The 19,182-nt window shown below is 36.2% G+C and overlaps 1 protein-coding gene across 1 annotated transcript in view; it reads right to left on the bottom strand.

Annotated features, from left to right (window-relative positions):
- Positions 1–3,120: 3,120 nt before the first annotated feature.
- The window catches only part of LOC141560440 (dnaJ homolog subfamily A member 1-like), a 24,533-nt gene continuing 8,471 nt past the window's right edge, over positions 3,121–19,182 (bottom strand). The window contains 12 exon segments of the mRNA XM_074298661.1: positions 3,121–3,743; positions 6,565–6,665; positions 6,974–7,089; positions 8,548–8,662; positions 9,534–9,761; positions 10,916–11,020; positions 13,671–13,806; positions 13,808–13,828; positions 13,830–13,850; positions 14,093–14,234; positions 16,076–16,897; positions 18,226–18,445. Of these exon segments, the coding sequence (XP_074154762.1) occupies positions 3,525–3,743; positions 6,565–6,665; positions 6,974–7,089; positions 8,548–8,662; positions 9,534–9,761; positions 10,916–11,020; positions 13,671–13,806; positions 13,808–13,828; positions 13,830–13,850; positions 14,093–14,234; positions 16,076–16,803 (1,932 nt within the window). The 5' untranslated portion in view covers positions 16,804–16,897; positions 18,226–18,445 and the 3' untranslated portion in view covers positions 3,121–3,524.

Here is a 19,182-nt window from a genome sequence, read left to right as displayed (position 1 = left end):
TATCATAACCTACATACATAATTGGAAATATTGAGTAGTCATACCTATCCATTTTCACTTTTTTTTTCTAATTCCGAACTCCCCCAAGGTCAAGTTTCTCCTCTTCTTAGTAAACAGGGGGGAAAAGTCTTCATTCCATTCTAATTCCATTGCTAAAACTACATAATGTAAGTGCAATATTATTTCTAATACCAAAGAAATTGGAGGCAACTCAAATATCCAATAATGGCTATATAAATTGAAATACATTTGTGTAATGGAATTACTACAATTCAGTAATTAAGACCCAAAAGTGACCGTTTCCAAATTCTTTACTGTACATAGTTCCCTTTTTTCCCCTTTCCCTGAGAATGAAATCCATATTTCTGTATTCAATTGTATTTCTCCCTTTAACTTAACATTTCCCAAAGCTATTTCAAAACCACATCAAATTCAATTTGGACATCACATCCTAAGGACATTAGTAAAAGAGAGGGCCTTCCATAGAGGACTTGATATTAATAGAGGGGCTCAGACTGTATACCCCAATATTTGGAGAATTGAGGTAGAATATGGATTCTATTGGTCTCAAAGGGTAAAACAGCATGAAAAACTTGGCATATGTATGGAAAAATATTCGAACATTTCGACTGCTTTCTTCTCAACCAATATTTAAAAGTAAATATAGAATGATTTATAGACAAAGGACTTCTAACTCCTGATATTTTTATCCCTATTAACTGACTCAGAAAAATTACTTAAAAGGAATTCTGTATCATGGTTTGCTAAATTTTAGCATAACATTTTGAGGAATGGGTACTATGAATAACTAGCTCTATTTTGAAAGCACCTGGCTCACTAATCAAATAGAAGCATTGCAGAAAGTTTGGCTTTGTAATTGTAGAATGGTCACATGTACAAAAATGTCTGTAGCAGCTCTTTATGTGATGGCAAGGAACTAGAAATTAAATGAATGTTCAATTAGGGAATGGCTAAGGTATATGAATGTAATGGAAGACTATTGTTCTAGAAATAATGAGCAAGCAGATCTCAGAAAAGCCTGGCAACATTTGTATGAACTGATTCTGAATGAAGTGAGCAGAACCAGGAGAACATAGGACACATTAAGATTTTGAGATCTTATCAGCAGAACAGTAATTAAGCGAATTCCAATAGATCAAAGATAGAAAATGCAATTTACGAAAAAGAACTATGGAGATTAAACATGGATTGAGATATCCTGTTCATCTTTTTCCCTTTTGTTCAGAGTCCAAATATATACATATATAACATTAAATTTGCTTGAGGATCTTTGGGGGAAGAGGGTTAAAGTCACAATCTTACAAAAATGAATGATGCACTGACCCTGTAATGAGGAAGACCAGAATTCAAATCTGATCTCAGACCCTTTTAATCCTTAATAGCTGGGCAAGTCACTTTAAACCCCAAATTGTCTAAAAAAAACAAAAACAAAAACCTTAAAATGGAGGGGGGAAAAAAGGATTAACTTGCCAAGTTTAAATTTCATTCCTAAAAATTTACCCTTGCCAACTACCAGGAGTGACCAAATTTAGCCATTATTTCTTTCACTAATCACAGTTCTGTTAATCAGGTATTACTCACCATTTAAGGTTCAATCTAGTCCTTATTCTTAACCCCCCAAAAAATAAAAAATTACCATCACAAAAGCAAAGAGAGGGTTGGGGAGGGGGGTTAGGGGACAGATCAAAGGCAACATTTTTTTCATTTAATCTTCTATTGCCTTCAACAACTTGAAGAGAAACCCATCTTAAGGTTGCCACAAACCAGCCCCTTTTCCCTTTAGAAGTACTGAACTGCACACAAACACTAATGCACTTGGGTTTTAATCCTGTAGAAGTTAATAAGTATCCATTAAAACAGAAAGGCTTGCTTCACTGACTAAAGATAAAAATCATCCTAGGGAATCTACTTGTTTAGCTCAGTTTTAATAACCAAAAAAAAAGAAAGTTTCCTCTTCCAGGTACAAAGGACTATGGTTACTTTATATATGGTACATTATCCCAAAGGAAGGCATTTATCATCTCTATACTTTTTGTTTTCATTTCAAAAAATAAGCCAGTCAAATCCTAACTTGCTACCTGTTTAAGATTTAATAACCAAGTCTCAATATCAGTTAAAAGGGGAAAAACAAAAAATAAGGGGCACAATGCTACATGCTATATTTTGGGATTGTCACCAAAGAATTAGAAACCAGGTGGTGGAGCATCAGGAAAATTGGAAAAAGCTAAGCAGAAAGACCTTTTGACCTACAATCCACTGAGACACTTATTTGTGGAGTTACATTGGTTATGTTTATTGTAGTTTTTTTTTTTTTTACTCTTCATTCTTAGTAAGCAATTTGAAATGTTCTGTGTACTTGCGTTTTTTGCTCATATAGGCCCAATATCAAGTTTCTTGTGCCATCCTACATCAACAATTTACCAAAGCAGGTTTCTCCACACTTTCTCCTGAAAACCTAATAAATTGCAATTACAATGTTATAAAGATGCCTGGACATAACTTAGTATCTACCATTTACAGATTGCTTATATATCTTGACGATAAGAGATCTAAACCTTCAAAACATTTACAGCTGTTTGCAACCTGGTCAAACATTAAACTAGTTAGCCTAAGGATAACAAAATAAAACCTAAAACGAATGGCTCTCATCTTACATTTACTGTACACAAAAGATCCTCTTGTTTGTGATCTAATAAAACAAAATCTAAGTAGAGCAAAATTAACATTAGGTGGCTGTCACCCTGCATTCCCCAAACACCAAGCAATCCCCAAATAGAAACATTGGGGTTCCTAATACAGTGAATAGAGCCAGAGGTAGGGGTGGTTTTGACTAGCATTGTTTTTTTTTAAATTACAGCATAATGGCAAACAAAAAAATTCATTCCAAAACCCTAAACCCTCAGATTTGGGTTTATAGTAAACTGTAAATTAAATACAATGTCTTCCTAAAGACTGGGGTTTTAAAATTACCCCTGGCATACCACATGTAATCAAAATTATTTGTTAAATACATACAACACCTAGCCAATACAGAAGTATAACAAGAAATCCCAACATGACAAACAACCATACAGACCCAAAACATCAACATCTTAAAAGTTTTCTTATGGTGGATTCAGTACAAAATTTTAATTTCAGAGCTTTGAGCTTAACAATTATAAATGCTTGTGTACATTTAGTAAATCAAAAATCAAACCTCAGTCTAAGCCAATGCATATACACACTGAAACAAAAAGTACAAGTTGTGGAAAAAAATGCTTGGGCACTTCTTTACCATAGGGAAATAATGATGTTAAACTATCTTGCACACTAAACATCATAAATTGCAAGGTCAGCATTTCATATTACTGATTTTATTAACTTTTTAAAACACAACTATAGTTGAATATTACAACAAAAACAATAGCTAGTAGTGAGTGTTGTTAAGATGATTGTAGTCCTCCACTCATTCACTATTGCATACAAAAGCCAGCATTACAATGAAGAGCATTTTCTGGCCCCCATTAAGAGGTTTGACATTGAACCCCGCCTCTGGGATGATGCTCATCATCCTCATAAACTTCTCCATTGTAATGGCGTCTTCTTTCTTGAGATGGGTCAAAGTCCACCAGTTCTACCTGATCCATATCTTCAGTCTCCTCTACTTCCTTTCTTTCAGGCAGCAACTTTTCCAACAAAGATAGCTTATCTGATGAAAGAAAGCCATTTTCTGGGAAGTTTACCTGCAAAATCAATGGGTTTTTTTAGTTAGTCTCATGTTTCTAAAACCACAGGTGAAGCACACCCAAAATGGCAGTACTTAAAACTAATGCAGACAAGATTAGAAGGGAAATAATAAACTGGGAAAACATCTTTACGGAAGTTAAAAGTTCTGATAAAGGGCCCATTTCCAAAATATATAGAGAATTAATTCTAATTTATAAGAAATCAAGCCATACTCCAATTGATAAATGATCAAAGGATATGAACAATGATGAAATTGAAACGATTTCTACCCATATGAAAAGATGTTCCAAGTCGTTACTGATCAGAGAAATGCAAATTAAGACAACTCTTGAGATACCACTACATAACCTCTAGGATTGGCTAAAATGACAGGAAAAGATAATGACAAATGTTGAGGGGATGTGGGGAAAACTGGGACACTGATGCATTGTTGGGTGGAATTGTGAATGGATCCATCCATTCTGAAGAGCAATTTGGAACTATGCTCAAAAAGTTGTCAAACTGTGTATACCCTTTGATCCATCAGTGTTACTATTGGGCTTATATCCCAAAGAGATATAAAGAAGGAAAGGGACCTTTATGTGCCAAAATGTTTGTGGCAGCCCTCTTTGTAGTGGCTAGAAACTGGAAATTGAATGGATGCCACCCATCAATTGTAGAATGGTTGGGTCAATTGTGGTATATAAATGTTATGGATTATTAGATTATTATTCTTTAAGAAATGACCAGCAGGATGAATAGAGGTCTGGAGAGACTTACATGAACTGATGCTAAGTGAAATGAGCAAAACCAGGTCATTATACACTTCAACAATCATACTATGAGGATCAAACTTGATGGAAGTGGCTCTCTTCAACAATGGGAGGATCCAAGTCAGTTCCAATTGATCAGTAATGAACTGAACCAGCTATACCCAGTGAAAGAATGCTGGGAAATGAGTGTGGACCACAACATAGCATTTGCACTCTTAGTGTTTGCTTGCATTTTTTTTCTTTCCAGGTTATTTTTACCTTCTTTCTAAATCCGGATTTTTCTTGTGTAGCAAGACAACGTTATAAATATGTACACCTATAAATTTGTATTTATTGATTTTCTTTTTATTTTATTAGAGTTTTTTTATTTACAAGACATATGCAATGGGTAATTTTTCAGCACTGACAACTGCAAAGCCTTTTGTTCCAATTTTTCCTCTCCTTCCCCCCCACCCTACCCCCACCCCCAGAGGGCAGGTAGTCCCATACACGTAAAATATGTCAAAGTATATGTTAAATACAATGTCTTACTGTAGTTAACTTATACTTTGACATATTTCAGGTGTATGGGACTACCTGCCATCTAGGGGAGGAAGAAAGGAAGTTTTTGCAAGGGGCAATGTTGAAAAAATACCCCAGCATGTTTTTTCAATAAAAAAGCTATTAAAAAATGGCAGTACTTGAAAACTTAGAACACACAGACACACATGACACAGAGACACAGGCACACACCCACCATAGAGGGTTTAGTATTCTCCAAAATCTACAAAGAAATAAGGCAGGGGAGAGAATAGAATATGGTAGGGTTTAGAAGGACATGTAAATCAACTGAGATGTTGAGGTAGATTAAAACAAATGGAATTAAGAGGGAGGGGGGAAGGTAAAAGAAGATAAAGGAAGGATCCATGGGGGAGGGGGAAAGGGAGAAGGGAGGAGAAAGGGGGGCACAGTGGGGAGGTTAAGTAATACCAAGGGCAAGTTAAGCAGAGATAAGAGAAACAATGACCATAAGTAGAATTTAAAATAAAGTAGGGATTAATCACTGATTTCAAAGAAACTAGAAAGAAATTCAAGAAAGAAATCTACATTGTCAGCCTTATTGTTTTGGATATATGTGCATATGCTATTGTAATATAAACACACACAGAGATATAGGTGTATGTATGTTTATGTATGAGGTGTCAGCAAAGGAAGTTACAAATGCCGTGTCTTATTGTATGCTTTCTTCAAATAGGAATTTTTTTACATATTTTGTCTCATACCTGATGTTCTGCTGAGAACATGACAATGTTTTCTTTTTCTGTTTTGCATTTAAGTTTTAAATAAATACATTTTTAAAAGAATGGCTTCTTTTTAGGTCTATAACAAATACCAATAAAATAAAATGCTCAATACAAATATGGCAATATAGGAGGGGCACTCAGAATAGAAATAGAATAGAAAGAATTTGAGTTATGGAAGAAGAAACTAATTTTTACCCTGACCTTTAGTTCACAAAATATAATACATCTTTTTTATATATCCTAAACATTTTATTTCATTTGATACTCATATCAAAAGATCCTCTCTTTTTAAAAGGCTTAAAATTATTGACAAAATGATTTTAGTAATTTTACAATCAATTTCTAAATCACTTCCTCTTTCAGGAGATCATTTCAAGTTGCTTTAATATTTAGTCAACTTTTGGCAAAGTGCTACAAGAAAATTTGTAATGAAAATATGTTATGAAAAAGAGTACTAATTGGAATGTGAAACAAATGTTTTTAATTTGAATTGCTACTTTTTACCCACATAGGAATTGGGAGATAGGGATGAACAAAGTACAGCTCACTCTAATCCCTTGGAACTTTTGTTTCTATGAGAAGTTGGCCTAGATGATTTCTTCCAAATTTTAAAGCCTAGAATGCTATGAACTTTTATTGGAAAATTTACATGTACGTCAAAAATCAGTTTTTGTATTAAGGCAAGTTATATAACCATATTCTCTCCCCCCCGCCCAAAGTCAATTATATTACATAAGCTGCTTTCAGTATTAATATTTTAAGACATTCGTTTTGCAACTCACCTTAAATTCAATTATTAGAATTCCTTTCTCATAAGGTCGACGATAAATTGGCATACCTTCATTCAGCACACATTTGATATCTCCATGTTTAACAATCTGACCTAAAAGTGACAATATATAATCAAAAACATTGTTGGGAGAAAATAAGTAAATAAAGGAAGTAGGATCCTTGATAATTAGAAGGAGCATTATTTGGGGGGAAAGTAATTATAGTTTCAGTCCTAAGGTATAGTATTTTCTTTCAGAAGAAAAGCTGCCAGGACTACTATAATTTCTTCTTTATAAAATACTACAGATAATTGTCAGACAAAGAAAACAAAGCCCAAATTCCTCTACCTCCCTGCCAATACAATTATTTTAAAATATTTCCTTAAAATTATTAATGTGTGCAAAATTGTTAATTACTTACCAGGATGGGAAGTAATGACTATAGTTCTATTATCAAGAGTTGTTATTGGTTTCTGAAAGCCACACAATGCTTCAACCAACTGAATATCCATACATGTGAAAAGGTCCTCACCTCGTCTATATAAAAAAAAATATACATATCACATACTTTAATAATGCTCTTTACGTTAAAAACTTGAATCAGTTTGAATAAATGTAGTTTTAAACTTTTATCTGTTAAGCTAAATTAAAGATGAAAGGACTTTGTTTTTAAAGAAATGACCTCTCCAAAAAACTGAATTATCTATTCTAATTTAAAAACTTCTTTATAACAATATAGTAGGGGAAGGTTCTCTCATAGTACTCCACATTCAAGACAAACACGTGAAGGTTATTTTAAAAAATAATTTAAAAATCCAAACAGAAATAGGAATGGAAGGGCATTTCCCCCTAATAAACTACTAGCATTTTTTCCCCTTTATAAGCCATATGGATAGCTTCTCCCCTCTTTTCAAGTTCCGAACAAATGTTTCTTTTATGTTTAATATTAAGAAAAACATTCAAAAGCTTGATAATCTGTTCTAAACAAATGTGATGAATACTAAAGAGTGATTTTAATGATTCACAAAAGTTGTTAGCACATATCCTAAAAATTAAAGCTTTTCATCTACTTTTAAAAATAAACTAATACTAATACATTAGTCTAAAATGGAATTATACATCCTACTCTATATACACCAGAAGTTCCTGGGAATATCATAGCAATTTCAAACATCCATTCTTAGAATAAAAAAGTGCTTTAAAAAGATGTCACCATTAACTTTCTCTTTTTGCGATTTACCCTCTTTTAATCATATTGATTTTATTGCTGATGCAAATACCGAGACATTAAAAAAAAATCTCATGGGACTGAAATGTACAAGGTATTCCAAAAGTCATAGTAGTGTTAAACTACTAAGACTTTTAAATCACCCTGTAAATTTAATAAACTCATTTCTGGGCCAAAGATAAAAGTGTGACAGTGTTGCATTAGTTAGAAGTTTCTACTACTAGAGTAGGCATTCAAACACCAATTAGTACACCAAATGCTTAGTTAGAACGCGAATTTTGATTTGACACATCTAAGCTGTTCAGAAATGGAAATACCAGATGATAATGAAAACTCATCATCAAGTATTCTAGCAGAGGTGGATGACCATCTGTCAAAAGATTTAAGATTAAAAGGGTAGCCTCAGAGACCTCAATCTAGTGCATGCTTAATTTTATAGGTAAATGGTAGTCCAGATTCTAACTTATCCATGGTTAGAAAAGCCCTGACTTGAGTTTATAAACTCAGCAGTTTTAAAACTGATTTAAAACTATGATTTTAAAACTATGATTTCAACATAACTCGGCAGAATGAAGACTCCTATTTTGATCTTTTCCAAGATTAGTCTAACACAATTTTCTCTTCTAAACTAATTTTAATAACAAACTTAAAATAGTTCATTCTTTTCCCCTGAAGCTAGAAGTATTTAGGAATAAAGGAGCTATCTTATACATAAACCTGATTATACATATTTGGGCTAGTTGGTTTTATTTTTTATTTTTTTTTACCGTGTAAATATAGCATTGTCCTTTTGATCCAAAACAATGATAATATCTCCTGGCTCAAGTCCTGGTTCCTGATCACCTTCACCATGGAATGTAATCTTCTGACCATCTTTCATGCCTAAAATAAATAATTCATTTTGTGTCTGTAACTTAAATAGTTCTGTAATATACACAAAAATATTTTGGAGGGGGAGGAAGGGATGCAAAGTTCCAAGAGTTATCAACTTATATACTACCTAACATATTTTAAGTTTTCAGAGAAAAGGAATCAAGTCTCTCAACTTGCTACCTTAAAATTGTTAATACTGGATACAATACTCTTTTTTAATTAGAAACTGCAAAAGTTTATGCTTTATCATAATCTATTAAAAATACTCCCTAAAGTATTTTGTAAAATTATAAAAAAATTAAATTTAATTTAATTAAAAAAAAATTAAATGCTTTGTTGCCCATAAATGTCTTTTTAGGCTTACATAGTAGCAGTGAATACATTCTATTCTTTTCCTATTCTTTTATTCCTAAAATATCAATGTTAATTACTACTTCGACACCTAACTAAAAAGAATATCTGAATTAATTTTCTAGAGTATTGCAATTGAAGTCTCTTGAGAGTTGAAGGTATTTAACTACATTTCCAATAGCCAAAATGGGATGTGGGTTTGGACCTCAGATTTCCTTTTTAAAAGTAAACTAGGTTTAATTTGTCCAAAGTCACACAGCTATTAAAAGTGTCTGAAGACAGAATTGAGTTATCTTCCAGATATTTTCCCTAGTTAACAAATCTAAATCTGATAATCATCCTATAACAATCTAAGTAGCATCTATACTTTCAGAATAATATGATACATTTTCTTGTAATTAAGTTACATATATATATATAGTAAGGTCAAAATCATAAGGATGACTGAATATAAGTGAAACATGGGCCTCTTTTTAAAATGTGTCAAAAGATTAAAAAATATATCACTTAAAAGATATAAAATACTTACCCTTGTCAATATGAACCTCCAGAATCTTCTTCTCTCGAACTATTTTCCTTCCATTACAGCTTTTACATCTATCTTTAGGGCTGATTCGTTCCCCATGCCCTTGGCATTCCATGCAAACTGATTGAATTTGCTGAACCATTCCAGGTCCTATCTGATGAATTCTTATTTGCATCCCAGTACCTCTGCAATTGGGACAACATTCTACAGCTCCTTTCTTACCACCCCGTCCTGAACCACAGAAAAGAAATTAAAATTTCAACAAGTAAAACAAATTTGTAATATAGAGTTGATTATTAAAGGTACATACCCACACACTTCAAAGCATTATCTGTCTCTTACTGAGTATAAACAGGAATTGCTAGAAAGCTGAAGATGTATATAAGATATAGGCTTACCTATGAGTGAGTGAAAAAGCACTTATTAAAGCTATTTAATTACCCTGATTAACTCTAGGTATAATTCCTCCTCAAGAAATTCACATTCTTAATTGGTGAGGGAAACATTAATAGTTCAGCTACATAAGGTAAAAGCTGGTGAAATTGATTAAGAACAGCCTTGTCAATGTAGAAGGTAGGTTAGAAGATGAAACTGTGTAGATTGGCAAAGTTTAGAGGTCTTTCACGTTTTTCAGGATTGAAATTCTATCATCCTAGTTATTACCTTAGCAATGCAATGGAGCTTGTCTACCTCAAGTCAGAGGGTACAAGATCCCAGGGCACGTGTTAGGAGCACACCTCCCCAAAGCAGATGTCAGTGTCTGCTCCTCTTTTCTACCCAAATTGTTACCTATCTAACTTGGAGCTTAATTGTTAAAAAAAAGTTCTACAATGGCAAAACTGGCCTTCATCCACTTCCTTTTTACTTTCCTCCCTTTTCTTGTACCCTGTACTTTCCTCCTTCCTGTACCCTACTTCACCACTTTTTCTCCCATCACACTGTACCATTCACATACAATCTCTGACTATATTTCACTTTGGAATCACCTGACGCCATAAGTACATAATTTGGAAAAATGGGAAGGTTAAAAAGTAGCTCTTCACCTGGATTCCTATTCTAGTAGGCTTTCCTAGATGGAACAAAGATAAAACCACCTCATCTAACCCTCAACAAGTCCCTTTTTATCTATCAATTCTTTCTCCCCAGCATATTTTCACTATTTTCTTTTGGGAAAGACTTAGAATACAATTTCCTGCTCATTCCTCTAAAAATTTCTGCTGAATAGATGCTCTATCTCTAATGTGAAATAGCAAACATCTTGTCATGGCACCCAAACCTGAAAGATTTTTTTGAGCATAACATATTAAGTCAAGATTTCAAAGTAAAAAAGATTTTTAAAACAGGAATGTGTTTTAAGATTGTACAGAAAGATTTTTAAAACATACCTTCACATTTATCACAAATTACATTCTTTTGCAAAGCCAGTTTTCTTGTTGCACCATTATATAAATCTTCCAAGGTCACTGACAACTGATGAACAACATTTTTACCTGAAAACAAATAATGAATAGCCTTATTAAAGTACCCATATCTTTTGGTTTTAATTTCCAATCTATGGTATGTAAGTCAACACAACCAATCTAAAATTTGGTTCCACCGTGTGTCCTGTGTAGATTATTAATACTAGATTTCTTTCTTCCTACAAGTTCTACTTTCTTACTGGGGATCTGTGCAGGAAGAGCTCAATTGCTAGGTGACACAATGGACAGAATACCGGCCTGACTTCTGACTTCAAATCCGGCTCAGACATTTGACACTATTTGTGTAATTCTGGGGCAAATCACTTTAATCTTGACTGCCTTTTATTTAAATTAATGCCTTATTGTTTAAATTATTAAAAAAAAAAAAAAAAAGCCAGAGCCCTCTAAACTACTGTTTCAACAAGGTACACATTTTTTTCAACTTCTTACTTCCTGTACTCATCTCATTTCTAAGTTTTAAGATCTGCCATGAGTCAAAGGGGACACAGCACATGAAATCCTATTTGAAAGTTCAAATCAAAATTAAAACACAATAGTGAAATTTTTTTTTTTTACCAACACGCTCAAAAAGTTTTAATCACAACCTAAAGTGTATTAAGTAATCTTTTATTATCTGAGCACTATGAAATTTTAAGGTGGTGCAGGTACTAGACTTATAATTAGGAAGAACCAAGTTTGAATTTTGCCTCAGACATTTACTGGTTGGATGACCCTGGAAAAATCATTTAACCTCTTAAAGTCAGATTCTTCTGTATAATAGTGACAAAATAACTCTCACAATGCTGTGAGGAGAAAAATATACACAAAACTTTGAAGAAAAGCTTCTAAAGCAATTATTTGGCAACTTCTAAAATAACTACTAAGTAATATTAATAAACATAAGTAGAATATCCCAACCACTAATTCTGTTGAAGTTAAATCCATGTCTCTATACTCTTTAGCTATTGTCATCTTTCTTCAGAATGTAGAAAATAGATCTGATATTCATGACATCATAACTTAGACCACATTTGAGTACTAATCTATTTTTACTTGGCTGCTCTTAAAATGTGGTAACCTGAACTGGAGAATATTCAAACTTTGATTGGACCAGCATCAAGATTAGGGTAGTCCTTCCAGTGAACTTAAATATGTTTCTAATTAATATAACCCAAAGTTAAATGGCATTATCACAAGCTTATTTAAAAACTGTGTCCCAAATCTAACTTTTCCCCATTAAAAAAACTATCAAAATCTAGTCTCCCCTTACTTGTTTAATTGAAGTTTTGAGTCTTAACTTAAGTCACTGTTATATTTGGTCCTGTCAGTATCTGAATGCCCCGTGTTTTTAGTTTTAAAAACATAGTAAAACACTCTTAAAAAAAAAAAAAAAAAAAAAAAAAAAAAAAAAAAACAAACCAAGAACTGTGTAAATCTTGCCTTTAGGATGAATTATTATTGTGAACTAGACCTTAGGGTCACTTGACTAATACCACAAGCAGCAGGGAGATCTGATCTAAGATTAGAACAATGGAACAAGGGATAAAAGGGGTAGATCATAGAATCATAGAACATGGAACCTTTACATATAAAGGACATGTAGAACCCCTTACTACACTATGAAAATTGAGACCCAGTTTTAACCCAAGCCCAAATCAGACTCAATACCAGGTTTTCCATACTTTAAAGAAAATACAACTTTCTAATGGGGAAACCCATTAGACCATAAATAAAATCTCCACTTTCCATATTAACTTAATTCAAGAGTTAAGGTAATGTGGTTCAACTGCTCTTTCTGACAAATAAAAAATTGACTAAACAGAAAAGTCTTAAAAAGGAAATTACCAGACCACTTTAATCAATGGCTTAGATTAGATTACTTTCCCCAATTATGAGGTAGAATTTGAGTTCAGGTCTTCCAGACTACAAAATCCAGTTCTTATAATATCTTATAATAATATTATTGCATAATACCCTGTTCTCTACGCTAAACTCCAAGCTTTTACTTTCCTCATCTACCAAAGAAATTATTTTTAAGTGTGAAGAGAAATTCAAAAGAACACATGGACAATGCCAGGTATGTTTTTCGTACCTAAGCTTATTTGATTAATTTTTTTTAAAGGAAGAAAAAACCCTCAAATCAACAATGAGGAGCGATGAATGGGAAAGATAGCAGCAAAAGCTTACAAAACTTGACATACCAAGAATAGTCATTAATGGAATATCAAATTGGAAGAAATTCTCTAATAAGCACCACCACAGCATATAAGTTCTTTTTGCTTCATTCTATTCAAAATGTTGTCAATAGCTTTAAGATGGTTAGCTTTTCAAATTGCAGATGTCATAAATTGCCACCTTGCCTCCATTTCTACCCTCCAAAATAATTCCTGTCAGGTAACATCAGGAATCCCACAGAAATGCAGACAAATCAGACAGATAAGATGCTGAGGACTAATCAGCACTGAGGCTTGTGGTTTCGTTTTCAATCTACATAAATACATACAGGATAAGTGAGGGTTGCCCAATTAAAGTTGTTAAAGTAGTTATGTTTTTAATGAACTTTTAAGTACAACAAAATCAGTGTAACATTGCAATCATATGTTGCTGTACTTGAATAAACTGAAGCCTAACAATCAGCTCTCCCTAGTATTTTCTTCATTCTAGATGGGCAAAACCTTACCTCTCCGTTCCCTTTGCATTCTTCCACCTCCTCCAAAAAACATGTCAAAGATATCCATTGGAGAACCAAAGCCACCACCAGAACCACCCTCTTTGATGGCTTGTTCTCCACCTTTGTCATATAAGTCTCTTTTCTTTTGCATCAGAAAGCACTTCATAAAGCTTGAGATATCTGTTTGAACTATTTAAAAAATAAAAAAGGTCACAAAGGAAAATAAGTTCTTTTTAAGACCAAGATCTCATTTCACATTTACTATAAGTTTATATTAAGGCTATTAAAATAATTCCAAATATACACAAAAATGGAAAATAAAAATTCAGACTAGAATCTGTAACAAAAATAAGACAAGTGTTATCAAAGTTAATTGTATCACAGAATTTTTCTTTTGTTCCAGTTTGGCCTATACTAAGAACTTTATTTACCTTTTCTCCTTCATTTGGATTCTTATCTGGGTGATATTTCAAGGCTAGTTTTCTATATGCCTTCTTCAGTTCTTCCTGGGAGGCATTGGGTTTTACCCCCAAAACATCATAATAAGTAGTTTCCTTCACCATTTTGGATAGCCTGCAATTAAAATCACAACTTTAATTTGAATTTAAAGTTTTTCACCTTAAAAATCAATTGAGACCACCTAATCAGGTTATACACATTTCAGAATGTTATAACCAAGCCAAGATCCAACCTGTTAAGAATTGTGTCACATTTCATATGCCTAAATATCGATTAATCCAGCACACAGCAAATCTTAAAGCTTTTAACTATTAATGATCACAATCTTCCGTAATTTTTCACACTAAGGCTCATTTTCCCCCCTTCTCATACCCTGAGATGTAGAATATGTGGCTATAAAAACAATGTAAATAAGCTGAAAACTTTGGAACTGAGGGCTTGCTACATACACAAGCATGCTATTACCCAATATTTACTAAGAAAAATCTTGTCCCTGCATAGACCTCCTCCCTCTCCTCTCCCCTCATGTATCCAGTGAGACTAGCTTTTTTTCTGATCCTGCCACTAACAGTAGATTTCATGTCTCTATCCCCCCCCACACTCTTCCTCAGCTCCATCTCCTGACCCATCTTAAAAAAAAAAAAAAAAAAAAAAAAAAAAAAAAAATCAACCTCCTATGAGAAGATTCTTCGGTTTTCCTTCATACAGTGTCTTCTCTGCTTATCACCCCTAATTTATCCTGCCGGTGCCTAGTTTCTTCACAATCTTTTCAAGTCTCATTTCAGACTTCTCTCCTTGAGAGCGGGCACTGGCCTTGTGCTTTTCTTTGTATCCCCGGCATTTGGCATAGTACCCGGCACATAGCAAGCGCTTAAGCAAGGTTTAGGCCCGACTCTCGACGAAAACGGAAGTTTAAAGACCAATGGCTTCCGTGACGGCCCCAGCTTACGCTTTGGCAGTTTATTCTCCAGTCACCTGACCGCCTTACCTTTCAAACCACGAGGTTTTTTTTTTTTGTTTTTTTGTTTTTTTTTTGGGGGGGGGTTAAGGAGCCCCTATGGCGGAGGCACACGGGAGATTCTTTCCATCTTCCTTTTTGGCAAAGCTCGAGGGAGGAGTCCATAACGCCTATCCTTTAGCTCTTCCCTCCTCCCCTCCACCTTGGAAGGTTCCAAGGCTTCCTCTCCCTCTCAAGTTGGAGCTTCCACAAGAAGCCTTTCCCAGGAGCGCCCTCCCTCCAATTTGATCTAGTTCCGATCCATTTCGTTTCCACCAAGGTATTTGTGAGCTGTCTCCCCCGTTTGAATGGGAGCTCCTGGGGGGGAGTAGGGATTTGCAGGGGCTTTTTCCGCCACCGGTGTCTCTAGCGCTCAGCACTGTGGCTAGGACATACGTAGTAGGTCCTTATTCAGTGCTTGCTGAACTTGAGGTCACCACCTCCATGGAGTGTTCTAGAGACTCGGGGGGAGGGGTGAAGGAGAGAATGCTAGAAGAGGCGTGTGTGTACACACACACCCCTCCCCATCACTTTGGAAGGCTCATCCAAGGGAAGATTGCGGGGGGGGGGGGCGGGGACGAGCACGCAGAAGAGAGCGCGCACGTAGCACCCCCGTACCCCTGCAAATAGGTGCCCCCCCCCGTATGAACCAGGATGGGGGAGGGGAAGGAAAGAGGATGGAGGGAAAGCGAACTACATCGAGGAAAGATGGAGGAGAGGGAAGCCAGGACCAGCGCAGGAAAGGAGGGGGGGATACGCTGAGCCCATTGTCTAGCGCCCAGGCTTCAGAACGGGGCCGACACCCCTCGGAAATCTAGGGCACCAGCCCCCGCAACCTCGAGAGAGGTGCCAACTGCCTCCCCGCGTCTCCTATGCGCTACAACTCCTCATCCCAGAGGGATGGGGGTGGGGGAAGGACGGGCAGCCTAGCTGTGGGACGAAAAAAGGACGGACTTACCGAGGAGCGACGCTCGCGGTACGCCGGGTGTCGAAATGCCCACGTCCGGGGTGGGGTGAAAGGGGACCCCCCAGGAACCGGTGGGGATGTTGGGGGATCGAGTGGAAGAAAGAGAAGATTGGGGGATGGGGGCGCGAGCTCTTGTGAGCGGAGCACGGGCAGCGGCAGCTGCAGCACTCCGCTTCTCGCCGAGTTTTCTGGAAAGTTCCGCTCGGGGCGTCGCATCCGGCGAGTTTTGTAGCCGAGCGGGGGCGCGTCACCCTCAGGAAGTCCCGCCCCCCGCTCCTCCTCCTCTCCGCTTCTCCCACTCCCTGTTGGCGGTTACCCGGGTAACCGGGAGGGGCGGGGGTGGGACTCCGGAATATTCTAACCCGGGGAAAAGATGAAGGCGGATGCTGGAGGCTGCGAGGCCGCGGGCGCTGGACGGGCGGGAGTGGGGAGTAGAGAGGAGAGGCCTCCGCCCATTCGTGCAGTCTGAAGCCTCGGTTGATCAAAAGTTCTCTGTCCCATCCCTTCCGCCACCTCTCGTAGTTTCGAGACCATAGCTGGGGACTGGTGGGACATTCGTATGGCGGCGCAGTCCCCAGCTCGGAAGTCCCGGGTGGGGGGGTCTCTGGCGTCTCGGCCCTGGGTGGTAATGGTTCTTCTGCCCCCTGGGAAGCTCTCCAGCTGGGATAATGGCTTCCAGATCCTTCCACAATTTTCCCCATTTCTTCTGATTTTATCATGTCAAAGCCTCAAGGTCTCTAGGTCTTAGTCGGGATTCTCATTCACTTTTTTTTTAAGTCAGCAAAATTGATGTTAAGGGAGATCTGAACATTTCTGCTAAAGAAATAAAAATATATTAGAAAAAAATAAATTTGAAAAAGTGAAACTTAGCAAATTTCAAAGGACAAGAAACATCTACCAGGGGCAAAGCACCTGGGACTTTTGGGGTTAAAAGGGATGGAATTCCAGATTAGTGGACATCAGTTTGGAAACTCCTAATGTAAAAAATTCTCACTTTCAACTATGTTTTGAGTGACTTCACATGTATAATGAATATATTGTTTTGCCTTCTCAAGGATGGAAGAGGGGGTAGAATTTGGAATTCAAAAAAAAATTTTAATGAATATTAAAATTTTTAAAAACTTTAAAAATATTTAATGGGATAATAATTTTTTTTTTTTTTTAAGGGAAGAGAAAAATTCTTTCCACCTGGGCAGTTTGGCAATCCCTCTGTAATTTAAAATGTTGGGAGAGTTCTTTGACGACCTGGAGAGGTTAAGTAATCACATGATCACACTGGCATCAAAGGCAAAATGTGAATATCTGGTCTTAAGAATTCTGAGGACAGTTCATTATTCATTACACTATAAAACCTTTTGGACATTTGGAAGATAAAAAATAATATGAAAAACATTGCTGATCACGGTTTTCCTGCTGATGTATTGGCTGGGTTGGTCAAGCCTGAGAGCTACTCCTGCCCTCTTGTGATTTTTGTACTTAGGCCATCAGGAAAGCTGAGTTAATGATAGTACTGACTGAAGAAGTTGAGTTAAATCCTCCCTGCCAATTCTAAAGATGCTTTTAAGAAAAAGTTAGCCTAATCTACATGGCAGATTGCTCCTACCAGGCTATGTATTAGAGGTGGCAAAATCCTAAAGGTCTTGGCTTCCCATCATCTAAACAGGTTTAGGAGTATTACTCCAATAAACTAATCTCAAGGATATGAGAAGCTTGGTGTAGGAATGTTATCAATTGAGGACCTTAGTATGGGAAAAATAAAAACTAAAAAAAGAAAAAAAGACAAAACAGGCCTGTGTAAGTAAGGACCAACCCCCAACTCTCTATGAATTGTTCTGTGGAGAGGGTGATGTAAATCTGTCCATGTCACAGTGGGCATCCCTTGATCATACACAGGAAAAGTACCAAGAACATCTAGGTCACAACATAGATGATATTTCTGGCACAATCACTGATTCTCCCCACAGGTCAGGGTCATTTTTCACTAAGGAAGCTAAGATTCCAGTTCAAACTTAATGTTAGTGTTGATAACGAGATCATTTTTGTATTACCAACAACCTTCTCAGTTCCCATCCCTCCCTTCATCATGTTCCTCCCTAGGCATACATTGTAGAACAAGGGAGGAAAATAACAAATCTTTGCACCTTTTGGGAACTATGTTGAGGAGCTGCCCTCTTCTTCACTGATGGCTGGATAAAGACTCCCTTGCCATTCCAGGAATTCAGGATTGTTACTAACTCAAGGATGCCTTTTCTTCCAGGCAAATTTCACATTGACTTCATATGGTTCAAAAGAAAGGGCACTTCTCAATATCACTCCTTCATTTCCCAAATACTTGACAAGAAGGATTGGTCTGAATTGTCCCTGGAAAAAAAAAAAAAAAAGACTAACCAATTGAGAGGGAGCTAAATCATTTTCTTGGGGGTAAATAAGAGTCCTCTGAGGGAAGAGGAATTTTGAGAATAGGAATCCTGAGCTGGAGATGGAATAAGGAAAGGTCAGAGAGGGTCAACCAGAACTATATCTAAGTTAGCTGTCTTCATTAATTGTCTTCCAGGAAGCTAAAATGAGAAACTGTTAGAGTAAGAATCTCTTCCTTCCTAAGGTGACAATGATTTGACAATTTCTGAGAGGTACAGAATTCTCTTAGGAATGATGTTCTACAACTCATTAGACTCATCATCCCCCTCAACATATTATCCTATGTCTTTCTTCCCAGCAATAGTTTTTTAGAATTTCTGGGTAATTTGAAACTTCTTGAAGGAGGAAATCATGGGGGAAGATGAAATGAAGACTGAAGAAAAAGAACTCAGTATAGAATAACCTCATTTCAGTGATATATGATTTGAGATCCTCATAATAGAAAATGGGGTTAGAGGAAGGTTCCAGATACATGAGAGTGTGGTATAGCTGCTCAGGAGAGTGGGATAGAGTTAATTATAGAGTATAATGTTTACCTTGCTGCACTGAGGGTCTATAGTTGAGATTATATAACAAATTTGTATTTAAACTAATACTCTTATGGTTTCCCACAATCATAGTCAGCAGTACATGAATAGGAGGAAAGAAAAAAGAATGTAGGAGTGGCCCAAGTTTGGGTT

The sequence above is a fragment of the Sminthopsis crassicaudata genome, chromosome 1, assembly GCF_048593235.1.
Source record: "Sminthopsis crassicaudata isolate SCR6 chromosome 1, ASM4859323v1, whole genome shotgun sequence".
NCBI classification, from domain to species: Eukaryota; Metazoa; Chordata; class Mammalia; order Dasyuromorphia; family Dasyuridae; genus Sminthopsis; species Sminthopsis crassicaudata.
This window is presented reverse-complemented; position numbering and strand designations above follow the sequence as displayed.